The sequence below is a fragment of the Protobothrops mucrosquamatus genome, unplaced genomic scaffold (genome assembly GCF_001527695.2).
Source record: "Protobothrops mucrosquamatus isolate PMUCROS unplaced genomic scaffold, P.Mucros_1.0 scaffold45, whole genome shotgun sequence".
NCBI lineage: Eukaryota > Metazoa > Chordata > Lepidosauria > Squamata > Viperidae > Protobothrops > Protobothrops mucrosquamatus.
Genome location: NW_015386427.1, coordinates 4670079 through 4697475, shown reverse-complemented (window position 1 = coordinate 4697475; position 27397 = coordinate 4670079). Strand labels below are relative to the sequence as shown.

Below are 27397 nucleotides of genomic sequence, written 5' to 3'. Positions count from 1 at the left end.
AATAGATTTCGGTTAACAATATGAACAAAATGATGGCATCAATTTGTGCTTTCTGCTACAAGCACTTTGCAAAAAAAAAAAAGCATGAGATCTTCTGATTACTGCATTGGTTGCTCATTATGAAAAATAATTTAAATTTTGAAGGTATGGTAAAGCTTAAAATCCATTGCTTTACTAACTGCATTTTCTGCCCATGCTTAGAATTATGAAAAGGCTGATGAAGAAAAGCAGGAAGCTGGAAAAAGAATAAAGTTTGCATAGCAAAACAAAAAAAAGCAACTCATGATAACTTATTATTATTTTTAAAAAATCTAGTTTATTTTCTTTTGTTTATTTTTTACCCACCCATCACAAAAGTCTCTGAGTGATATGCAAACACAGTAGAAAATAAATGATACACCATAAAGTAACATTGGTGCTTATTTATTGGACTATTTGCTTTATGGCTATAATAACTGATAGAAAAGACATTGGAAATCCCTTAAGTAACAACTGAGCCACTATCTTGTAAAATAGCTTTGTACTTTGTACCACCTCACACCATCAGATAGCGTGACACGGAGGGGAACAAGAAATGGAAGTTTTTAAGAGCTTGTTTTTATCCTCTTTTCTCTCTCCGACCCCATGCCCTGGGGAACCACATTGTTTTGGACCTATTAGTTATGGCTGCATTTTTCTAAGGAAGAGGAAGTGAGGAACAGCCCTGCCAAATTACCCTTTAGAAAGTTTCAAGCCATTTGCAGAAGGCTGATAAAGAAATGATGTGTGCCTTGATTTGATTGTTTTTATGTGCACTTATATTAACAATGTGCAAACACTGGACCTAGTTGTCTCGCTGGATTAGAATTCCGAGCATATACATACCCACCACTCTGCAATTGTCCCTAAAACTGGAAGCAGCCCTGCCTAGACCAGATTTAAGAATCCATGTTCGCAAACCTTTTGCCGTGACATACATACATACATGCATAATACATATATATTTTAATTAAGAAGCATTGACTATGTCATGTGAACAAAACTGGTGATATGAGTTAAAACTTGTGGTTCATCCATTTAATTTATACCATTCGGCTTCTGAATTGATTGGCCTTGCCCCAGTTCTGGAGTCAGAAATCTCTTGTACTCTTCAAAAGCCTGCCTTCTTCATTTTTTTTGTGCACATCTCCTGATGGGAATTGACCCAGCTGGAATTGATGTTACAAGTCAGTAATTAACAGGCAAAACTGTCTCCCTAGATCAGGGTTGTCAAACTGCCGGCCCCTGGGCCGGATGCATCATAGTGAAACTGCACCCACCACATTGCCAGCAATGGCAAAAAAGTCGTGATACGTCGCAACACATCACATGACGTTGCGAGTTTGACACCCCTGCCCTAGATGATAGTGGAGGTCAATATGGAATGGAGCATCAAGCTTTTCAGTTCCCCCATTTGCAAAGCATTGTTTGAAAAAAAAGAAAGTGACATGTTACCCATAAGGAAGGAATTTTTATTAACAATTTGGAGGTCTCAGTGTTTTTTATTCAGAAAAATTACTGGTCTGCAAACATTTAGAGAACCACTAGATCAATGATGGCGAACCTTTTAGAGACCGAGTGCCCAAACTGCAACCCCAAACCCACTTATGGATGTGGCCCATTGGGTGGGTGTGGCTGTGGTGGTAACAGCAGACTGGGTGGGACTAAAAAGTTCAATCAATCAATTCCAACTTTGCGAGATCTTTTTTTTCCTGCGAGAAGTTGCAATTGATTGATTGATTGAACCTTTTTTTTTTGCACACGGGGCAGAGGCCTAAAGCGAAAAGGTTTTATAAAACCCAGCTGAAAGCTTAGGACTGGGGTGACGGTGTGTGTGCCCACAGAAAGGGCTCTGTGTGCTACCTGTGGCATGTGTGCCATAGGTTCGCCACCATGGCACTAGATAGCAAAAAATTGGAATTTTCTGTATCCCTATCCTGCCATCCGGTTCAGATAGTCTTCGACTTACGACCACAACTGAGCCCAAAATTTCTGTTGTTAAGTGAGACATTTTTATGTGAATTTTTCCCCATTTTACAACCTTTCTTGCCAGAGTTATTAAGTGAATCACTGCAGTTGTTAAATTAATAACAATTGTTAAGTGAATCTAGATTCCCCACTGACTTTGTTTGCCTTAAGTTACAAAAGGGGATTACGTGACCCCAGGACACTGCAATTATCACAAATAAGAGTCAGTTGCCAAGTGTCTGAATTTTGATCACATGATCATGGGGCTGTTGCAATGGTCATAAGTGTGAAAAATGGTCAGAAGTCACTTTTTCCAGTGCCATTGCAACTCTGAACAGTCACTAAATGAACTGTTGTAAGTGCAGCTCAGATCTTGTAGCATTAGCAATTATCTGTAGCATAAAAATGAATATGAAATTAAAATGCTCCTAAAAATAGTGGAACAAAGTATCATAAATGTGGGAAATTGATTAAAATCATTTTTTATTTTTTAAAATTGCAAAGATATTTTGCAAGAGTGAATAATTTAAAACTATATAATTCCAAATTTGATTTAAAATAACCTGCTACAATGCTGAATATTTTAAAGATTAATGCTCAAATGTAAAGGTTCAAATTGTAACAGGAGACAGTGGGACCCATCATCACATCAAATGCTGCTATCACTGTTTTCTGCTTTAATGCAATGCATGGGGAAAGCAATGAGATAATTAGTGTTTCACTATTTCTTCCCTGAAGCTGGTCTGTGTTTTTGTGTAACAAAGCATTTAGCAGCTTAAATTGAATCCAATTTGAAAGAGATATGAAATGTTACTTTTAATTGGGATTTTTAGATTTTTTTATTCCTTAGAAAAATGAAAGAAATGCCAGGGCATGACTTAAGCCTACAAAAGAAAAAAACACAAAGAGCACAATCAATCAGAAAATTCTACTATGGAAATGTAAACTTCTTTATTGCACAGAGATCAAACTAGCATATTTATTTCAAAATAATTGTCCACTCAGGCTTGATTTAAGTTTCTTTATTGTTAAGCATAATTATGGATTATAACAAGGTCCTAAAAATATACATATTTTGAGTAACAGACTTAAAGTTGGGATAAATATGATCATTGCTTTCTGAACTGCACTGGCTGCCGGTTTGCTTCTGGGTGCAATTCAAGGTGTTGGTAATTATCTTTAAAGCCCTTCATGGCATGAGTCCAGGCAACTGTCTTATCTTATTGGGATTGGCCCACCCGATCCATGCTGATAGAAGAGTCATGTTGCAGGCTCCATCGGTTAGGATACAGGTAATCCTCAAGTTACGAATGTAATGGAGCCTGCCTATTGCATATGTAACTTGAAGATTCATAGGACTGAATCTCATACACTGAACATGATTCACTCCCAGCTTTCACCCATTCATTTGCTAATTTTATGCGTGGGCGAATGTGCGGCTCATTAAGTGAACCTGAGATATCTCAGGATGGGGAAGGCCATAGGGGGCCTAGTGATGGAACACGCCATCTGCTTCAGACCACCCAAGCCCCTCCCCCACTGATGATACCTCATGATACCTCATGCTCCCTCCCCTTGGGTCCCCACAATTTCTCCCCCGCTCAATCCTGCCACGCATGGTTACCTACATTGTGAAGATCTGTGTCCTCTCCAGACTCTCTATTGGAACAGCCAAAAAAAATGAAGGATCTTGATCTTCACAAGGTGAGTATCCAAGGCCTAGTGCCTAGGGGCGGGGGGAGGGAAGGAATAGTCAGGGTGAGTGTTGTAATGCCACTGTGGTCGTTCATAAGGATGAATGACTGCCGTGGTGTGGCAACATTTGTAATTTCAGGACTTTTTCATAAACACTAGGGGGTGCTTATCATGTAACTTCGAACAATCATTAAGGGAATTCTAGTAACTTGGGGATAACCTGTATTTCAGCTGGCGGGATCCAGGAGAAGTGCCGGTCTGCTGTTGCACTTGCTCTGTGAAACATCTTACCTCCCTGTCCCCCCACCAAAGTGACGTTAGCTCCAACCATCTTGACTTTCTGTAAGAGCTTAACAGAATGACAGAATAATAGAGTTGGAAGGGACCTTGGAGGTTTTCAAGTTCAACCCCCTGCTTAAGCAGGGAATCCTATACCATTTCAGAGAAATGATTCTCCAATCTCTTCTTAAAACCTCCAGTACTGGAATACCCACAGCTTCTGGAGGCAAGTTCTTCCACCGATTAATTGTTCTGTCAGGAAAATTTTCCTTAGTTCTAGGTTGATTCTCTTCTTGATTAGTTTCCATCCATTACTTCTTGTCCTGCCTTCAGGTGCTTTAGAGAATAGGTTGAGCCCCTTTTCTTTATGGCAGCACCTTAGATATTGGAACATTGCTATCATGTCCCCTCTCGTCCTTCTCTTCATTAAACTAGACATTCCTGCAACCATTCATACTTCGTATGTTTTAGCCTTCAATCCTCTAATCACTTTTGTTACTCTTTTCTGCCCTCTTTCTAGAATCTCAACATATTTGTTATATTGTGGTTCCTGCTAGTTGGCTTGGGACTTCAACAGAGGGGCTTTATGTTGCAGGTGGTTAATATATTAACAACAGATCAAACCCCCTTCACCCTCATCATATCCCCCCATCTTTTTAGCTAGGTTGATTTTATAGTATTGTATTTTTATTATTATAAATTATACAGTTTTATCTTAATTTATATATATTGTAATATTGTAAGCCACCCAGAGTTACTGTGTGGTAAGATGGGTGCTAGTAAATTTTACAAATAAATAAATGAACAAACAAACAAATAAAATTTACAAAGTTTTTATTCCATATAATTTTCCCCAGATTGAGGCTACATAAATTAGATAGGCAGAGAGATAAATGGATAGATAGATAGAAAGACAGATAGATAGATAGATAGATAGATAGATAGATAGATAGATAGATAGATAGATAGATAGATAGATAGATAGATAGACAGATAGACAGACAGACAGACAGATAGATAGATAAGAATGAGAGGGGAGGAAGAGAGGAAGAGTTGTAAGCTGGCTGTGTTTTGGCTGGCAGACTTTAGGAAAAATATTGAGTGGGGGGTGGTTGCAGGTGGTTGAAGGAGAGAAGGGAGGATTCTAACTGATTTGATCTTGTTCATGTGAACCACTGTTAAATGATAATATTTAATAGTCAGATTGGGAGAAGTCAGTTGGAAAAGACAGACCTGAAGGTATACTATTTCCAGGATGGGGGAGCAGCTTTTATAGTTCTAAAATGTACTTGGATTCTTTGAGGAGCTTGCAATGCTGAGAGTCCTTTAGAGCAGGGTCCCCAACCCTGGGTCGCGGCCCACTACTGGGCTATGACTTCTTTGAAACTGGGCCGTGCAGGTGGCAAGCGAGCACATACTTGTGTGTGAAGCTCCCCTCATGCAAGGGGACAGCTTGTGCTTGTGCGTGAAGCTCCATTAGTGCAAGTGGTGCCCATCTTGCAGTCACATGCAAAGCTCCCCTCATGCAAGCAGTCACCACTTGCACTCATGTGCCCACCACTCGCACAAATGGCCCCCTGCCACTTGCAAGGAACGATCCCTTCTCCTCCCACCCCTGGTCGGCCACCAAGCCAGAAAGGTTGGGGACTGCTGCTTTAGAGCTGTGATAACGAAATGGCTCTCTTCCTACTCAGGAGTGGGACTCTAGCTGTCATTCAATGGGATTGCATTCAATAGCCTGCTGTTCTTTTGCCCTGCCTCTATGCTTTATAGAGGCCATGCACATCAGAACTGGTCTACTTCAGACATGTCAAACGCAAGGGCCGGGGGCCAGATGCGGCCCGCGAAGTGGTTCCATGTGGCCCGCAAAGCCATCCTGGAAACAGTGAGGGAATGGCCCCGCTGCCTTGGCCCTGGCCCAGGCCAGCTGGGAGCCAATGTACAATTTTGTGGTGGCCATCTATGCTGAAACGCATTCAGTCTTAGCTCCATAAACCCCATGCCTGCATAGCCTGAGAGGAATAGTGAGGCTTCTCCAGTGGACCATGCCTTGGCCCTTGCCCTGGTCCCACTCCCTTCTGCCAGAGACCCTCAGATCTATCCCACTCCTGCCCACGCCCCCACAGGCACCCTTGATGCGAGTGATGTAGAGCTGACCACACCCACCCAGTAGGCCACATCCACTCTATCCACGCCCACCCAGTAGGCCGCATCCACCCTGGCCATACCCACCTGGCCTCCTGAGGGCAACTGCAATGCTGATGCGGCCCTCAATGAAATTGAGTTTGACATCCCTGGTCTATTTCTACTTCTTCTTTTTCTGGAGGGGGATTAGGTTAAAATAGTAGGCCCAACTATTGGTAATCCCCCAAGTACAAGCGAGTTTTCACAAAAATGAATTAATTCAGAAAGGGCACTTACATTAGAAATTCAAAACTGTGACCAAAAAGAGGCCTCTGTAGCCATGTGACTTGATTTCAGTCTCTACTGCAGTAGTGGCCATTTTTTTATCTCTTTGACTTGCCTAGGCCCTTTGGGGCTATGAGAAGCTGGAAGGGGTTTTTTTGTCCCTGGTCACATGGCCAAACAAGAGCTGAGCCGGCACCAGTTTTTGCTTTTGCTGCAATCTGCTACTGCAACACAATAGTTTGCAAAGTACAGTACTTAAAAAGCAGAGCAATTTCCAAATTGCTTGCAAACTGTTAATTTTTAAGCAGTTTGGGAACTGTTCTTTTTAATACTGTACTTTGCAAACTATTTTCTTTGCAAACTATTGACCTTTTATTTTGGAAATTAGCATATATTACCGTAGTTTGTAAGTTTTAAATTTAAATTGCCGCCAGAAGTTGTGGGTGCCCCATCACTGGAAATTTTTAAGAATAGACTGGATAGGCGTTTATAAGAAATACTCTCTTGTGAGAGCAGTGTGTTAGACTAGCTGACCTCAAGGTCCCTTCCATCTCTGTTATTATTGCAAGCCAAGAGTTCTGCAAATCCCTCCCACATCTCACTTTGGGTGACTGGCTGGAGACTCTTAAGCTAGTGGTGTCAGAGTCCTTACCAACCCCTGGTTCCCACAGAGAGAGAGAGAAAAAAGGAAAATAAAAGTGGTAGACGTCAAGGTAGCTGGCAAAAATCCGGAACAGTCTGACAAGCCTTTAATGACAGCAAAACAAAATTAGCGCTGGGAGTGGTTTCCTCCCAGCATCTTACATACCTTCCTCCCCACCAGTTCCTCCCCCCACCCACCTAACCAGCATCCGGTGGCAGGTGACGCTCCTGCGTCGATCAGCTGTTCGTTGGACTCGCAGCTGCTTAGCTGTTCAGCGGCTATGCATTCGGCACCCATCCAGGTAAGGTGGAATAATGAACAAATACTAGAATAGTGCTGTGTCAGTAGTATGTGACTAACCTAATGCGCATTGCACCTGGATACAATGTATGTAGCAAACCCTCCATTGTATACCCGTGAGAAATGAACCTAATGTATTACAATGTGTATTTCAATGTGTATTCCTTTGTTCCTGAGAAAAGGAAAGTATAAAACTGAAGTTTGAACCCGCCCTCAGGGTTCAGAATTGCTTGTTGCTATTGATGTTCTGATAAGTGGACAAAACAGGGAGGATTGCTTTGCAAACACATCCAGACTGCTCAGGATGTTACAAGACTGTGGCTACAGAGTGTCCAAAAGAAAAGCACAATTAGTTCAGATGACTGTAATGTATTTAGGATATAAACTATCACAAGGACAGAGAACTCTGGGCCCCCAGAGAAAGCAAGCTGTGTTACAGATTCCCATCCCCCAAACAAAACAGGAAGTTAGAGCCTTTTTGGGGATTACGGGCTTCTGTAGAATTTGGATTCCTAATTTTGCTCTCACAGTTAAACCATTGTACCAAGTTTTAAGAGGACCAGAAAAGGAACCTCTTTTGTGGCAACAAGAGCAGACCCAAGCAATGCAACACCTTCAACGAGCTCTCACTACAGCACCGACTCTAGGACTGCCGGATATATCTAGGTCATTTTCACTTTATGTCGATGTGAGACAGACTGTGGCTTTAGGAGTCCTTACCCAAAAATAAGGAAATTGGAATCGCCCAGTCGCTTATCTGTCAAAGCAATTAGATATGGCAGCACAAGGATGGCCACAATGTTTAAAAATTCTAGCAGCAGTTATGCTGTTACTACAGGAGGCAAATAAGTTAACCTTTTCTGCTCCGGTGGCTGTTTGTACTAGTCATGCCCTACAGACAATTATTGACAATAAGGGACATTTGTGGATTAGCAATCAAAGGATGCATAAAATACAGTCTCTTTTATTAGAAAATCCACAAGTTACACTGCAACAATTCTCTACTCTCAATCCGGCCACTCTTATGCCAATACCAGATTAAACTATGCCTGTGCATAACTGCATGCAAACAATAGAACTACAATATTCTTGCAGACCTGACCTTACGGACCAACCATTGCATAATCCAGACTTTCAGTGGTTTACCGATGGATCCAGCTTTATGGATCAAGGAATTAGATACTCTGGGTATGCAATTGTTTCCCAAACTGCAACTGTAGAATCAGCACAATTACCTAGCCAAGCAAGTGCACAATTTGCGGAATTATATGCCCTAACCCGAGCATTGGAAATAGCTGCAGGAATGATTTTAAATGTGTATACAGACAGTAAGTATGCATTTTTAACAATTCATGCACATGCCGCCATCTACAAAGAAAGAGGATATTTGGACTCCACAGGCAAGATCATCCAATATGCAACTCTGATTAAAAGACTTATTAAGGCATATAAGTTGCAATCATCCATTGTCTGGACATCAAAAAGACTCAAGCCTTATTACCCAGGGCAATAGGAAGGCAGACAAAGAAGCCAAAAGAGCTGCATTAGAAGCCCCCTCCCTCCAGTCAGATGTCACCAGGTTCATGTATTTAGACACTTACTTGGAAAAACTTGATCCTACATATACAAAAGAGGAAAGCCAAAAGTTGAAGCAGGATGTACAGGCTGAACTGGTTAAAGGCTGGTATACCCTTCCCGATGGATGCATTGCTGTTCCTCTTGCGCTTGCCCGCCCCCTTATTTTTCAGGCCCATAAGCAACATCATTTGGGAAAAACTGCATTATTACAGCAACTTGAACGATTTTTCTATCTTCCCTTTGCTTCTTCGCTAACAGCCCAAGTATGTTCTAAATGTTCCATTTGTGCTCAAACCAATCCACGCCAAGGACCGGTAGTACCGCCTGGTCAACAACCAATCGCTTATTTTCCAATGGACTATGTCGTTGTTGATTTTACTGATATGCCTAGGAGTAAGAAATATGTAGCCCTGCTAGTTATAATTGATACCTATTCAGGGTGGATTGAGGCCTTTCCGACTGTAAATAAGAAAGCTACACAGGTTGCCAGAATCTTTCTTAAAGAAATTATTCCTAGATTTGGTTGCCCTTCTAAGATTTCATCAGATAATGGCCCTGAGTTCGTACATCAAATTAATAAGGCTTTAGCCCAGGCATTAGGTATTAAGTGGAGATTTCATTGTGCTTTTCACCCTCAATCAGCTGGTAAAGTGGAATGGGCTAACCATACAATTAAAACCCTTATTACCAAATTTTGTTTGGAAACTCATCTTCATTGGCCAGACGTTTTGCCTATGGTTTTGTATGCATTCAAACAGCCCCCCCCCGCACTAAATTGCAACTTAGCCCTTATGAGCTCATGTTTGGCCGTCCCCCTTGTCTATTTAAACCTGACAGTCAGGGCTGGCCGGACTTGGCTCATAAGGGAGGAATAGACCAACAGAAATTGTTACACCAGTTACAACTTCATAATTTAGCTGTTTCAAATTTGCGCCATTATATGATGGAACAACAACCCCCTCCAGTGGTCACGGCGACACATGGGTTCAAACCAGGAGATAGGGTATGGGTAAAACACTGGAAATCAGATCCCTTGAGCCCCAGATGGAAAGGACCATATACTGTTGTCATGTGTTCCCCATTGGCAGTGAAAACCTTGGAGGGAAAGTCCTGGGTCCACTGGAGTAGACTGAAAGCAGCTGCACCTGCCGATCCATTAACTTACAAGGTGGATAAAACTGACAAACCTTTAGTGTTAAAATTTACAAGAAATACACCCTGTCGAACCCTACCGGCAACGGGTTCTCAACACATGGTGTGAACATCAGATCTTGCTGAGACACTCTGGAAGCTGTCTCTCTACGCACGGTGGAAGATATGAGGATTCTACAGCTCATAATACCTGTTGGTTATTTAATATGGGGAATATACACACACATTCCTATACAAATCAGTGCAATGGCTACACAAGAGGTCATACCGCAGAAACGCTCTAATAGAAAACTATTGAGTAATACACACAAAGAAAGAACAAAAACACAGGGAAACCAGGATTGTCAAAACTGCATCAAGATTACAAAACAAGGAAGCCAGATAACTAAGACTTTGATTTATTATACAATGAAACCAGAAGGGTGCCAAGATAGCTCCCCTAGCTCCTGTACATACAATAGAACTACATATAAAGTTTGTAAAAAAGGGGTCCAAGATCAGTGTTATAATCCGAAGTCTAATCCTGATAGTCGGGCCTTACAAATCCGAACACATAAAACAAGAAGGAGCGTTAGGGACCAGGCACTATTAGGGATCTCTCAATGAAAATCCAACCCACACTCCAGTTTTAGCGTAACCTTTGATGTTTGTAAGGCAGCTAATTATTGGGCCGCAATAAATGGTTGCGGAGGGATCAGTCGAATCCACAGCTACATCCCAAACCATAAGTATTTGTGCCCAATTGGATGTTTGGGATAGGAATAGATGCCGATGGCTATGACCTAATATCAGAGGTAGAAATCAAAATTATAACTGCAACCAAAAGATCAGAACAAAAATCATTATTTTGGTCATATTATGAGGAGATGGAGAAACTAAATATTCCTGAAATACCTAGACATGTAACCAATACCTTTGTTAAGTTAGCCGAAGATATTGCCCATACTTTAAACGTGTCCAATTGTTTTGTGTGTGGTGGAACAAATATGGGAGAAAAATGGCCATGGGAGGCACAAGAGTTAAATTATACCAAGGTACTAGAAATGTCTGAGAATAATAGTTTAACCTATACGAGTGGGAAAGATGGCGATTGGACTCTCACTTCCAACCTGGTAGGACATGTATGCTACTTAAGGAACAAAACAGAATCTTGCGTAGCAGTAGGTAACCTTCTATGCACAGGGATTTGGGAAAACGGTAAATGGTGGTCTGGAACCAACGAAACCACTACTCTGGATCATTAAGCCCTTACTAACGTATCTGGGATGCCATATCTAAAAGACCCCACAAATACCAGTCTCCCTTGGCTAGCCCCAGATGGAATGTACTGGATTTGCGGAAAAATGGCATACGGACAACTACCTAAGAACTGGTGTGGATCTTGTGTATTGGGAATAATCCGACCAGGATTTTTCCTGTTACCATTAAAAACTAAGCAAATTCTTGGTGTTCCCATCTATGAGGAAGTTGGCAATGTCAGACAAAGAAGGGAACTAAATGCACTCTCCCAATGCACAGGAGTCACTTGGCGAGAATATGAATGGCCACCTTGCTGCATTATCCAAGCTTACGGCCCGGCTACTTGGGCTGAGGATGGAATGTATGGATACCGTACCCCTATTTATATGCTCAACAGGCTCATTAGGTTCCAAGCGGTGGTAAAGTTAATTACTAATGAGACTGTGAAGGGACTAACTGAATTGGCCAAAGAAAATGTGAAATCCAGGATATATATTATGCAAAATAGGCTAGCCTTGGATTATCTGTTGGCCAAAGAAGGAGGGGTATGTGGAAAATTCAACCTAACAAACTGTTGCATCGAAATAGATGAAAGTGGAAAAGTGTTGAAGGACATAACAGACAAAATGGTCAAACTAGCTCATGTTCCGGTGCAAACCTGGACAGGATTTAATTTGGAAAACGTATTTTCAGGATGGTGGCCAAAGTTACCAGGCCTACAAACCATCATAGTTATAGCAGTCTTGTTAATTCTAGGATGTATTTTGATTCCCTGCTTACTCCCCTGTGTTGTGGCCATGATTCGAAGAATCTCAGAAAGTACAGCCCAATTAACTGCAAAACATGAAACAATATTAGCTTTGTGGGAATATAAAATGTTGCCCTCTAAAGATCCTGAATTGGAGGAAGAATGATGGAAGTTTAAGCAAGAAAACTTCCAAAGGGGAGAATAAGGTGGAATAATGAACAATGTGTATTTCAATGTGTATTCCTTTGTTCCTGAGAAAAGGAAAGTATAAAACTGAAGTTTGAACCCGCCCTCGGGGTTCAGAATTGCTTGTTGCTATTGCTTCTGAACCTGCGCAATAAACCTCTCTGCTAAAACCCTCTGGAATTCGTAAGAGTCCTTTCGTTTTCCACAAGACAGGTAAGGTCGCCCCTGGCTCCTTCCCTAGTATCATCCCTGCCGCTGGCCTCCGTTGTCTTCCTTCCTAATGCTTCCCTTCTGGCTTTCTCCCAGTGGTCATCCCTGCCGTGTTCTCCTCCCCCATGCCTCCTCGCGCTGAACAGTTGTTTGGCGGTTCAGCCAGGGAACCGCTCAGCCGTTTGTTGTCGTCTCCCTCCCCCCTCCCATCAATGTCGAGCCCACGGGACTTGACAAGTGGTTTTTATTAAAGCAACGCCCTCTTCTCTCTGGGTGGCTGAAGACACATGAGCTGGCTAGCAGCAATTCTTTTTTTAAAAAAAATAATAACTGATGCTTGGAGACAGTTTAGTTCCTGAGTCAGCTCACCAGAAACAGCTGATTGGCACCTGATGGGAAACCCTCCCAATTCAGTTAACATGGCAGCTATTGGAGGAAATAGTAAGTCAGATCTTCGTTTATTTAACAATCCATTTGATTTAATTAATGAATTTGATTTTAAAAATGTGTAAAATTGTGTCTAATTCATTTGATGAGTTTTTTTGACTTACGAGCCTAATGGCCAGGCTCCATTAGGTTCGTACCTCAGGGACTACCTGTATGGAGATGAAGAAGATGTATTCAGAACTGCAAGAAGAGACAAGTGATGATGGGGAGGATTGGGTGTCAAGTGGGGGAAGAACTAGGCCCCCTCTGTGAGCATGGAAGAAGAGCTGCTTTCAGCTTGCAAACCAAGATTTTTCCTCCTGAAAGTAAATGCCATGGGATAATGCAGATGGAAATTATCATCAGAAAAGTTTTGCCCATTAAAAACAATGTCACTGCATTTAACCTGGAGCTTCAGATGGTGCACTCTTGATAAGAAGGAATGGGGACAGTGAGTAGGAGATTATGCAGATAGTGGAAGAAGATGGCAGTTTGGTGTCTATGGAGATTCTCAGTCATTCAGGTCATGATTGTCCCAAAGATGCTTTTTCAAAAGACAACTGGACTTTCGTTGTTTTTATTTGAAGACAGTTCACTTCTTATCCAAGAACTGATGAGAAGTGAAACATTCTCCATCATTCAGTCAAAACTGAAGAAGCTTCTTGGATGAGAAGTGAAATGTCTTCAAAGAAAACAAAGAAGGTCCAGTTGCCCCTTGAAAAAGCACCTTTGGGATGGTAATTTGGTGTGTCTGGAGCAGCTGGAAAGAGGAAAAGGCCTAGCTGACCAAAGAGATCAACTAAGGGAGAAGTGAAAAATTTAGTTCTAGGGTTACCTACTGTCCCCAAACTTCTTTCTGGCTTCATACGTCTCTTCCCACCACAGTTGTTTGGTTTACCACAGTTTTGAGGAAAACAATAAACATAAAACCTGCAGTTATGCTAAGTTTGTAAAGACCCTCCACACTTCTTAAACTTTAAAGAAAGAAAAGTAAAATCTAGCTCTGCCCATAGCTCAGGTGGATTTTATTTACCACATTGCATGTTTTTTTCTTTCCAAGCAATTTTAAGGCCAATCTCTAGCCATTCAAGGTTTTCCACCTCTGAACTAAAGAAACCATTGTTGGGCACATTGAACTATAAAACTGCCACATTCATTTTAGCCTTACATTTTGTGGGTTGGTTTTAGTTAAATCGATTAAGTAAACACAATTCACTCTGAAGAGAATAGGGAAATTTCTGAAAGCCAAGAACAGAACAAGAGCTAATGGGGGAGATAGAAATCTCAAATGTGTGCAATGAATTGGGTTTGTATAAGTCAGCTTTCTTTCCATGAAAAAAAGAATAGCTTAGAAATAATATCAAGACAACTAAATGATGTAAGTGTGGTTTAATTTTCCTTAACTTTCTAAGGAAATACATGTGTAATTATAGATGAAAATAATTGTAAAATGGGCTATTTCTTTTTTTTGTTAGATTCTTACTTACCTTTTAATTATAGTTTTTTTTATTAAATTTGTCATGTTGTTTAGATCAGATTTCATGATTAGGAATCTGTTGCATTTTTAAAAGAGAAATAAAAGATTGACATTTCTGGACAAAGATACACAAATGCAGGTGGTTAATTGATAAGTTCTTTTTTATTAGCTTTTAGCTAAACTACTGTATATGCTTGCAGTTTATAGCAATCCAAATAAAGCATATAAACTTTTTTAAAGAATAGCATTTTAAGATTGTTCCCCCCTAAACCTGGATATGACTTTTTGTAGGATCAAAATAGCAAGTGATAAAACTGAGCTGCTTGCAAAATGCAACTTCAGGTTTCTCTGTTTTCGAAGAGGAAGTTAGAATATGTTATAAAGTTGCTTATTCCTGGGACTCCATTCCTTCACAAAAAAATAGGAAATGCAGACTGTATGTCTCATCGTACTAGAACTTATGGTTCACTGTAGTAATTGACTGGCAGTAGATTCAGGATTGAAAAAGTGTTCACTGCTTATATTCAATGTGCATTCATATAAAGGTAAGATCACATATCATGATTTGCTTAATCACAGTTGATTGACTTGGTGCAACATGGGAAGCTGTGAATCATACAAGATCTACCATGGCTAAGCAAGATGTACAGATTTACTGTATATGTTCCAAAAGTGGTAAGAAACTCTCTGTAATTCACATTGGTTTGTTCACATAGTAGAATCCTAAAGTTGATGCATTTCCTTCACCTGATTGCCATCACATTAGAGACAACCGGGCTACATATCAGCCAATTTTGGCTGCAAAAATTCAGATTGAGGTTTAGAGGGCAATAAAGAAAGGACTTCCCAACTCTATTTAGTCATTTGGAGCTTTGAAATCTAGTCATTATATGACTATATAATTGGGGTGTATATGGTGTCAAGAGCTGCATTCTCATTCCCACCATTGTTTTACTACTGTAATCTGTTTTCTCGGGGCAGGGCTTTTGCTGTGCACTTAACAAGCAAGGAAACCCATGGAAGTTAGAACATTCTGCAGCTGCTTTATCTTTAACTGTGAATATTGAAATCTTACTGTATTAATTTTAGAAATTTAGAAAGTTTAGAAACTGCTTTTAACCTACCACGTGCCCAACCAGATTTGCTTATGGATTAAGCCAGATAGTAACCAAAATGCACCATTCTTAATCTGCTAATTTTGCTAATTGCAAAATTACAAATGCCAGAGATAGAAATTCTGGCAAGATTGACTGATGGATAATACTCAAATAATCATTCTCTAATAAAATTCACAATCTTTACTTTTGCTTTTTAAAAATTTTGAGATTTGATGCTCCTGTTTTAATTAATGATATCCATGTACAGAATATGTGTTCCCAATCCCTCAGAATAGAGTGTTACTTTTATCTGATGTGAGTGAATTGCGACAAGATATCAGACAATGAAGTGAAGACATTTAAATTCACTTCATTTCTTTAATATATATATATGCATATTATTATGCATATATATATATATGCAAAATAAACAAAACATGCTGCAATTATACAAACAAATATTGATGACAGAAATTACAGGGCTTTTCCTTTTCTTTTTTGTTGTTATCTTTTTTTCTTATTTCTTACCACTTTTTTTTACAGTTGAACATTTTTTCACACAATGAATAATGTGCTTTCTTGTGAAACATCACTGATTTCTATATTCCATTCAGAAATATTGCTGTAAAGCTTGCCATGTCTACATAATGTATATATCACTGCCACAAAAGAAGAAATCATTGTAATTGAAAATTTCATCTTAAAAATAAATAGATAAATATTCCTTACAATGGCTATTTTTCATTACACTAAGCTGGCTACTTAAACATTTCAATGGACAATGGAAAAACTGTCTCATTTGCGTCTTCTTTCAAACATTTGCAGGGCACTCCATTCAGAAGATCCTAACGGAAACAAAACAGTGCAGATTAATTGAATGTAATGAATAAATGATTACATATCTTGATCAGCTTGTCTGAAAAGTAAGGTTCAATGTGATGAATTTCCATTGTAAGCTGTGCCAATCAGACCATAACTGGAGTGCTGCTTCCTAATTCTGAGTGTTGCATAAATTTGATTCAGAGATTTTAACTCATCTGAGCCACCCCCCAATATTGGCATGTAATTTATCCCTGCCACAGAGCTTCTGCTTCTGTTGAATCAGGAAGTCTTTGATCCTGAAAACATTTCAGTGTTAATCAGGAAAACAAAACTGAAGTTTTCTTAAAATTTTATCACTCAGAATGACAAGAGGAAGTTTGAAGAACTATTTGCATCATAAGGTGCCACTCAAATTTTCATTTAAGGAATTTACAGGATCATCTGGCAAATGTATTGTTCACCATCTACTATATGTCCTGCAGTGATCAGGAGGTTGAATCTAGTGACTTTCAGAGTACTTACAATAAAACATAGAGTTGCCTTACAGCTGTAATTACTGTTGATTTAGCAGAGTCTTCCTCAATCTGGATAATCTCTAAATGTGTGGATTTAGCTCCCAAAGTTCTCAGAATTGGCTATGCTATCTTGAGAATTTTGGGAGTTCATATTTACATATCTGCAAGATGTTGGCCTGGGGAAGGTTATGTTAGTATACTGGTAATTAGAGAGGCAAGTGTTAGATCTTCCATTTTGTTGGCTTTCATAAATGCTTAAAAATCTGGTCTCCATAACTATAAATAAAGGAAGGGACATTTTACGATGTAATTATTTTATCACTTTTATAGACACTTTTTCAATTCCCAGTATAATGCATTTCTAGTTTAGTAGTATTATCTGATGCGTTTTTTAGTGATTTCTTAGTAATTGAAACTGTAAACATGTCCCCATGTTAAAGAAGATATGAATGTATTCTCCTGCCTCTGGCAAAACATTAGTGTACCCAGATATCTGTATGATAGCAATTTCTACAATGTAATTTTTGAAATATTCACATGGTGTCTTTCAGAAATATAGTCTCCAAGGCTCCTTGTAATGGCAGTTTGGATGTTTTGATACCTATACTGACATACAACCTGAAAGCTAGGCCACAATCTAGGTCATACTGTGTTCACATAATTAACTGAAACTTGGTTTACTAAGGCAATTTGTACAATATAGAACCTTGGTTAAATACATCAGTTGGCTTTGTACAGGATGTTGATTTAAAATATTGGTTAATACAGTGAAGCTGCAGAATATTTTTCATAGTAATAATGCTATGAAAACCTATTCTATTCTTTAGTGGGATCTAACTATGTTATTTTGTATAGCAATTTTGAAAAAATAAGTTTTAAAAAACCCATCGTTTATTATTTTATATTTTCAAACATATGATCACAATACAAATTGAATTTCAGCTCAGACTCAGCTCTGTTAATTGGTATTTACAAATGCAAGAGCATTTAATGGATGTCTTTCTCAGATAAATTATTCTCTTAATTGTTCATGATTCATAGTAATTTGTAGAACTAAATAAGATATGACCTTGATATATTGCAGTTCTAAATACTGCTAGATTGAAATTTAAAGCCCTTGACAATTATAATTTCAGAAAATAGTTTACTGGGTACACATTAAAGAATTGCAAAATCATTAGATGATATAGCTTGGTCATCTATTTAGAGAAATAAGAAAAACTGTTTCTTTTAAAATATTTCAGTAATTTTAAAAATGTTTTTTAAATTAAGTTACCAAAAATACATACTCCCTGGATAGACTAACAGATTTTAAATTTATAAATTATATGATAATAAACCAGGAATTGATGCTGCATAACACAAAATTTGATTTGATTCTATAAAGATGTATTGATACTGGAAGCAGAGAGGATCATACAAGAAAAGTAAATGGATAACTATTCTGCCTGTAAAGAAGATAGCCATTCATGAGGAAGGAACAGTGATGAAAGGTGAAAAATATTCAGCCTCCTTATTTCCTAGAGGAACCTGTGTTTTCTCAAAGATTTTTGATTCCAAAGACCATCCTTCCTGTTCATGCTACTTTCATAAAAAGTGAGTCCTGGCAACTTCTGGAGAACTCAGGTTATCTATCTTTGTCTTAAATATTGTAAAAAGGCTGTGTATTCAAAATGTTACAAAATTAAAATAAAAATTGCAGATAAGTAGGTTTTTGTTTATCTTTCATTTTATAGTTTATACATACCAGAATTTAAAGATCTTTTGCCCATGAGTCCAACAAATGAGTCTGTTTTATATCCTGAAAAATATATTTGTGGGGTGTTTAATTACAGTACATTTGAAAGATTCCTTTCTGGAAAAAAAACCAATTTGGAATGGGAATGCATTTTCACACTGAAAAACACAGTAAAAACAGACTCTAAATATAGTTGAACCCAAGGCTAAATAAATCTGACCCTTAGTTATGAGAAATTTTAGTACAAATAAAGATTTTTTAAAAATCTTATTTCTGCAGAATCTGATCTTTACTAAATAATTGCCCATCTTAATTCATTTAAAATGGGACTGATTAATAATAAAAAGTGGCTTCCAAAAGTGAGCTCTTTGGCTAGGCTGTATTTTAAAGCACTAATTTATTATTCATAGCTTCTAGGCAGTTCCTTCAACATACTTTGGAATGTGGAGTCATTGGTGCTCTTTGAGCTTTTGGTTATTTGTTTACAAACCTGGACATGGAGGAGCAAAGAGGGAAAGATTTGTTAACACACAGATTTCCCAGAGAGAAGCCTGGATCAAGGTACTGCACATTCCCAAGCTGGGTAGAGAAGCAGGAAAGAGATTCAGGGTAGCCAGAACCTAGAATTTCTCAGGATATATCTAGTTAGAAGATTATAGCTTTGGGTTGGCAAGTTTTCTGTCCAGTAAATGTAAGGAAATAAAGGATTGGACTTGACTGGATTTTGCTATGATATCTCTGGGCCCGGTCATCAATCTTGCCACTCAAACTATGACAATTTCCAGAGTAGAAGTATGTAGCCTTTGTATATATATATATTGTCTACTTCTCGCTTTTATAGTGATGTAATTCTCTGTTTCTCTAATAATTATTTCTTTATTATGTACCCAGTTAACATTTAAAAAAAATATTAATGCAATGAATTAATACTTTCTTTGACAAAGACTGAGCCATTTTTAAAATTGCTTTGGTATGATCTGAACCTATTGCAAATTACTCTTTGGAAAGTTTTTCCCCAAAGCTCTTCAAATTATTGATCAATGCAAAATAAATGGCCAGGCTTTCATGGTCTGGAATGCCATGCACATATGAAATATTTGTAAGCACTGTGAGATTTTTTTCTTTACCAGATCATAATTTTGACAGCAGCCAATAAATATAGTGGAATAAGTGGACAGAAGCTTTGGATGTAATTCAAGCAGATTTGATCCCCCAAGATTTAATTCAACACTTAATCAGGAACCCCAAAGACATTTTCAAATCTTTGATAGAATACTTTATGTTTTGTAAAACCCAGCAAAATAAAATAAAATATATAGTGTTTTAATCTTCCTATAACCCAAGCTTCTGGGTTTTGGCTAAAGCTTTAGACAGTTTGGAAAAAAGAATAAAAATCAGATTGCTTAACAGATCTCTGTGATTCTCTTTTCTGGTGCTAAAAAAAATCAACTATTTTCCTGAGCTGGCTTGCAATGAATGTTCTGTACATTTAATATGTTCACTATAGAAGAATCAATAAAATGACTGTCTGCCCGTCTGCCATCTACCCCACCTCTCTCTTATTTGTTTGGAATTGTTAAGGTTCACCAACCCTAAAAGGATTCTGGGCAGCTTACAATACATCCCATACATAAGAAATACAATTAAAACAAGATGATTTCCTGGGGTAAAACAGCATTCTCATAATTTAGAAAAAAGACAACACAAGCGCCACATACACCCTAATACCAGGTCTGTTAAGGGACATCTAGAACCTTGGACAGATTTACTATTTGTAAACTTACTTGCGAATAAGTCTCAATGTTCTCAGTGGGGCATTTCTTTAATAATTTTCAGACACCTTTTTAGCAGCTATGGCGTACATTTTCTTTTAATATTTTTTTACATCCCTAAGGATTTCAGTAAGTAAAATAGTTATGAAATGGGATAAAGCTATGATACCAGGTGGGATTAAACAGGTAGTATTTTTAAAGATTTGTAAGTTTTTCCAAGAAAGTTTAACTTTGGTTCCCATAGAAATCAAATATTAAATCAAATCAGTTTGGTGGGTGATTTGCTACTGAACTTTGATATCATGATCAGGGCATGGCAGAAGGATTGAAACCACACTGGAATTAGTTTATGTTAAATTGATAAAGTGACAGCTTTACTGTACCAACAAAGTGTCTTTTGAGAAAAATCTCAGATTTATTGTTCATAATAAAATAGTACCCTGTGGTTATAAAACTGGAATTTCAGAGTGCAGCCTGCATGATCTTGTTTAGAAGTAAGCCTTGCTTTGTGTAAAGAATCTTATCCCTAGAAGATTTAGGAATGAAGAATCAGTGAAACTTATCTGAGGTACAAATAGGTACAACAATAGAAGATTGAATAGCCTGAATGGATCCATTTTCTTCTCCCTGTTTAGAGTATCTATGCATGGTGGCGCAGTGGTTAAAATGTAGTTTTGCAGATTCTGTCCACAGCCAGGAGTTTGATCCTGATTGGCCCAAGATTGATTCAACCTTCCATCCTTCTGAGGTCAGTAAAATGAGGACCCAGATTGTTTGGGGGCAATATGCTGACTCTGTAAACCACTTAGAGAGAGCTATAAAGCACTATATAAATCTAAATGCTATTGCTATTATACGATATACACAACTGATTTATTCATATACCTTTTGCTTCTTTAGAACAATGTGCAAACTGAGAAGTAATAACTTGTATCTCCAGCAAACAAAACCTAGAAGTTCAGGGAAGGATGCAAACAAGCTTTCTGGGGGAAATCCATCATAGCCTGTTTTCTATTTCTTTCCAGGCGGTACCATCCTCAAAGAACATGACCTAGCAACTCCGTATTATATATCATATTAATCTTCCCTGTTTTTTTCTTTTTTGATATTGCAAGCTCTCCCCCAAAATGAAGACCATTTCTGTCTCTAAGATGATTAGCCTAAACTGACACATCAAAATAATAATAATAATAAAGCTGGAAATCTTTTCCCTGTCATTATATGTCCATATGGTATGGACTGTTATCAAAAAAGCCATTTATCTCTATAGCTTCTGTTTCTATATTTACATATCCTAATCAGTATTACTCTGCTGATATGTTTTATGTAATCAACAGTCATTCTGGTAGCTCACTTCCATTTAGTAATGAAATAATTTGTATAAATGAGCTATTCCTTCAGTGGACAGTTAATAATTTTGGAGAGATTCTTGATTCATCCAAGCTTTGCTTATATAGGCTGATTAATAACTTTCACTAATAAAAATGTTGGTTTTACTTCTCCAAATTGCTTTAAAAGGTATCATTTTCTGACTAACTGTTAAATTGTGTCAAATTAGAGTTATAAACTTAAGCTGTATTGCAAGTAAATGCCATTGGTGGTGCTAAATGTTAACAAGGGATATTATGAGTTTAAGAAATAATAATAATAAAATAGAGCTGAAAGGGACCTTGGAGGTCTTCAAGTCCAGCCTCCTGCGTAAGCAGGATAACATATACCATTACAGACAAGTAACTATATATTTCTGCTTATATATTAGCCTCTTGAATTTAATGGAATATTTCCTGAAGAATATAAAAAGGAACATAATCTGAATCCTGCTGAAGTCATTCCAACAAAGTAATTCTATGGTTAATAGCACTAAATGACTAAAGATTAGAAACCAGATATGTAAAATATACAGCACAATAGCAGCATTAAAACATCATTCCACCATAAATGAAAATTTAAACAGTTATAGAATATACGCAAGGGTCAGCTCAAAATCAGTGAATCAGTCATTAAGGGATGTTTTAAAACAGCCAATGGGAGAGCTAGACACATGGATAGAAAACTGTTTCAAAAGAATAGGACCTTTGGTCCCACTTCTTGTTAAGGTTTACTGCTAAAAAAGCACCGTTGATCTTAATTAAAAGCGTGAATGCTATAAATGTGTATTTGCAAGCCTACTATGTCAGTGTCATTTTCAAGTAGGTATACACAGGATTAGGCTAGACTGGAAAAATGGTATTCATGAATCATCCTATTCTGAAATTACCTTGTTGTAAAGTACAAGGTGAGAATGGATGATTCTGTTATAATTATTTGGAATTTCTGAACATATCTTGTTCATACAAGGCCCTTGAATATATGCCAACATTTCTGTGAGTTCACTGGAAATGCTGGATTTGATACAATTTTCCTAGACTCAGATATATACTTGCAATTCTGAATGTATCTCATATTGAAGTAATTGATAAATGGTGCACGGGAAAATGAGAGGAAAGTCACTCTCTATCAGCCCAACCCATCTCACAAGGGTCAGGAATGTTGTGTGTGTTCATCTCCTTGAGGTATTTATGAAAATAAGAAAGGCAGGATATAAATTCACAAATAAAACCAATTCCAACTTACTTTTGTGTGAGGCAGGGCTATATCCTGGAAATAAAAAAACACACAACATAATTAGCAGGTGCATATCATTATTTATCATTGTCATAAAAAGAAGGAACACATTTCAAAGAACCACATTATCGATGCATAGCAATTAATGCCTTAATTGTTTTCTGAATAATTCATGGATGCAAAACACTTTTTAGTCTAGGCCCAATATCCCAGGAGTGTTTTCTGTATATGCTCGATTATAAAATGGGATATGTTTTTATATGATTCTCATTTATTTTCCTTCTGTAAAGGATATTCCATTTGATGCATGTTATTTCAAAGCAGTGAAATAGATCATGAGATTTCCTAATTTTGAAAAGTGTATTCAAGTATTTTTATACAGCATATTTTTTAAAGACAAACAACATATATAAAGATATACTATTCAATATATAATTCTATATTTTCCTACTTATTTTTAGAAAAAGAAAGTAGCCAGCAGCTACTAATTGTTTTCCTTTAAAACCATAGATGCAGATCTTTCCCATAAAGATAAAACATTATTCCTAATTTTCAATAGAATTATATTTTAAATACAGCATAAATTACGAAAACTGTCTCCCATACATTATGGTCTTTTATTTCAAACTGTCCTGTGCATTTTTTAAAAAGCTGCAATATTATTCAGAAAGAAGCAGCATTTAACAAAAGAAGTATCTTCTTGATACGAAAACTTCCCTGATGCCTCCTCCAGAACTCCAGATAGGCTTGGGATGAAAAATCTATGATGTGATATGCTTAAGGATCTGTCTCAAGTTTGGAAAAACTAAACTACTGGCTGAGTTCAATCCATAGTTTGATTTACTTCCTTTTGTGGCTTAGCATGTTGTATAAATCAAATGGTAAAGCAGCTTTTTTAATAACATGGCTAAACACAATATTTGAACCCAGCCAATGTGTATATCTAATAGACAGATGATTAGCAGACTTGGTTTTCCCAACTTTGGCTTTTTCTGGATGCGTGGACTTCCAATTCCAGTATTCCACAGTTTATATGGCCATCAATGAGAATTCTGCATATTGGTCCACACACCTAGTGCAAAACACTACTATAGACCATGGTAGACTGCTTCAAGAGCTGTTAGATTCACCTAGTTCTAAGCAATCAATCAATAAATAAAATCAGACATTGAAGGGGAAATCTAGTATTGAAAATTTCTTCCAGTTCCAACAATCGTCTGACAATTTTTTATGAGGTCAGAACTTTAAATCAGAAAGGACAAAAGGAAGCATGATGGACAAGATAAATGGATGTATGGAGAGTAACCATAGATCTGCTGCAGTCTGTCTAATCTGGCAAACATGAGGAAGAAAAAAAAATCTCCTGATTTTATTCAGGATTTTAATTTCATTTCTTTCAAAACTCATGATTTATTTATAGGAAGAAAGGATTCTTGTTTTACACGCAAGTTTTTCTACAGCATCTACTAAATATATGTAAAATGCTATTCATGGTGTTAAGGATATTTCTAAAACATTTTAATAGATTCAAAAGAAATATTTTAAATAATAAATGTTTATAAATAATAAATGTATAATAAATTTGCTAATTATAAATAATAAATTAAGGGAACAAATGTTTTCTTTTATTAATATATTTGTAATTTGAATCATTTTTAGCCATACCTAAATTACAGCATAAAAAAAGAAAAGGAAGTGGTTCTCACCAGCATCCCGTTTGCCCATTAAGCCATAGAATTGTTGAGGTCTGGGTCTTCTGGCAATTCTCTGAAGAAAGTGCTCAAAAGGGAAAGGCAACTTTTCCTAAAACAGAAATATAAAAAGACTACTTAACTGCTCAGCTTCACTTTTAAAACGTGGCATCCATTGACCAACACCAAAAAACACTTAACCTAGAAGGACTGCTTATTCTGAGTTTTCTTTTTCCTTTCTCTGGTCTAATACATTCAAAAGCCTTCACAAGCTGATCTCAAAGGAAAGTGGTTTTTCCCCCTCTAAATTCAAATGACCAAATTGATGTAAATGTTAATCTAGGATCAAAAGCTCCTTGCATTTAGGCACATGTAAGGCCACAAGAGGGCATTTAAAATTAAGAGCTGGAAATTGTCAAGATTTGGTTCCAAGCTGATAGGCTGGTTGAGTAAAGTTTTAAAAACAAGTGTAGTGGGTTCAGAATGTGATCTGTTTTTATTCTTAATTTTTTTGTATCTAGATAATTCATCTTAGTCCCTTGCGAAAAGAATGAAACAACGAACTTGTTTGATCACCTGTAAATTATGGATGGGTTTTATAAATAAACAATGAGATTCTCTGTCAGGTGTTGACTTAGAAGATGGTAGCAAGGAAGAATTTTCCCACTGATATTGGGTTATTTAAGATTATTTAAGCATTTTCTGCAAATCTACTGCAAATGTCAGAAAAAGCATTGCTTCAGAAATTGTCAGTTACAGTTTATTGAACAAGCCATAGCAGTCTGATCACATAAGTATATATAAGTATATATAGTAACATTAGTTACCCAATTGTAGTCTGCAAACTATGGTTAAAGGAATGATCAGTATACTGACTGAGGATCTGACATACACAGTGTCATCCAAAGAAGGTACCATATCAGCTACTGACAATCACCCAACATTATAAGAAAGGGAAATTGATGGTATTGGTTGTACAGGTCTGGAAAGGAAATCTCATGAAGAGATGAAAATAAGGGGCTTGGGCTTGGGGTTTTAATCTATCTTGTAGGCAAATTTGTTCAGAATTTTATTGTTCTCCTGATGCAGAGAGAAAACCTGAAAACAAGGACAAGTAAGTAATAATATAATTCAATATATCTTTCCCTAAAGTTCAATATATCTTTCCATTTAGCTAAGTTGCCAGTTGTTGACATTTCCTACATTTTGCAGAAGGAGCAATTCAGAAAAGATGATGGCAGTAAAGAAAAGTGATGAAGGAGACTTGTGATCAGATAAGATGGTTCGTGCTACCTTTTCTCAAATATGAACACAATCTGGTTATGTATCGGTGTCATGCTACATTGGTTAATTTTAGATTCTCATCTCAGTTGAGGGCTATTTTTTCTGATGGTGATATGTATTGCTTGGCTTCTTTCAAACCACAAAAGACTTTGCTTCTACATGTAGAGGACCATCTAAAACATGTTACTCTGATGATTGACTACTTGCAGTTGTTTATTTTTTTCTCTTACGCCCCCACCTCCTCCCAAAGTCCCAGGCTTTCAGTTCCAGAGCTTTAAGAAATCATTGTTTTGCTTGAGTTCAAATAACTCTGAAGTTTGCTAACCACACTCTGCTCTGTCATATGCATATTTCACAATCTGGCTCCCAAATCCATTTTCATAATGATATTCTAAACGTATTTATGTTCTCTTTGAAAGTAACCCTCTGCTGCTTAATAATTGAGGTAAAGAGCAATTTGAAATTAGTCGCGTTCTATGGACACAGCGGTACGACCTGGTGGATACAACATATAATTCCGTGGGCGGCCAGATTCTGATTACCCCTAAAACCAGCCTACCTCCCGGGATTGCTGTGATGAGAATAAGATAAAGATTGCCTGGTATGCCATCCTAAGCAGGGCAGTCATGGCACATTAAGAAGTAAGATTAAAAACTCCAGTGCGTTTACTCACACTAAGAACGCAACAACTGCTAGAAAGCGCGCGGGAACGAGCGACATCAGGAAGCAATCGCTCTTTTTCACCGGCGACATCAGTTTTGAAAGGAGAAAGTGGCGCTCCGTCAACAAATCCGGCGCACTCGCCTGGGCCGAAAGGAGGATGCAGAGAGGCGGAATAGAGCGGATAATTCGCCCCGACGTCGCCTCGGCGGAACGGGAGCGGCCAACATTCCTTGGCGCACCTGCCAAAAGCTGGTGGCGTCAGGAATGCCCGTGCACACGGTCAGCTCCAGCCCGCTCTGGTTTTTGCTCCCTCGCCCGCCCGTGCCCCATCCCGCCATCCAGCAGTCCTCGCGCTCGCCCGTTTTTCAAGACCAACCTAAAGTTGCGAAGCTCCCCCAAAGTGGAGCGGAGAGGCGTCGCTTCGTCTCACCTGGTTCTGCTCGCCTCCATCGGACCAATCCGCCCAGTAGTTCAGCTCGTGCTGGTCGTCCAGATCTTCCCCCACGGCTCGCGCGGATGATAGGAAGAGCATGACCAAAAGCAGCACGACTTTCTTCATTTCCAGCTTCTCCAGCCGAAGGGCAGCCGAAGAATCCTAGCAGAGCAGCGGCGGGGATGCCGTCGAGAGAAGCGAGAGAGCGCCTTTCTCGCTTTTGCGCCTGTTCCAAAGTTCTCCGAAGCTGTGGTAAGAGAGGGAGCGAGAGAAGGGGAAAAGTGAAGGATGGGTGCGAAGATTCTCCCCCCGTCCCGCTAGAGAAGACCATAGAAGGCAAAGGAGACATCTACGTGGCCCATAGCACCCGCCCCGTAATCGATCTGGATGTATAAAATTGAATTAAAGCAACATCTAGGCAGGCAGCCAGCCAGCGCCAACGAACCACGA

The 27397-nt window shown here is 38.3% G+C and overlaps 1 protein-coding gene across 1 annotated transcript; it reads right to left on the bottom strand.

The window, feature by feature from the left end:
- Nucleotides 1-16198: 16198 nt before the first annotated feature.
- Nucleotides 16199-27073, bottom strand: TAC1 (tachykinin precursor 1). Its single transcript, XM_015811614.1, has 5 exons — nucleotides 26945-27073; nucleotides 24583-24679; nucleotides 22886-22909; nucleotides 18510-18563; nucleotides 16199-16270 (listed from the first exon to the last, which is right to left on the bottom strand). Exons 1-5 carry the CDS (start codon nucleotides 27071-27073, stop codon nucleotides 16221-16223), a joined length of 354 nt encoding a protein of 117 aa, XP_015667100.1. The 3' UTR covers nucleotides 16199-16220.
- Nucleotides 27074-27397: the final 324 nt, after the last annotated feature.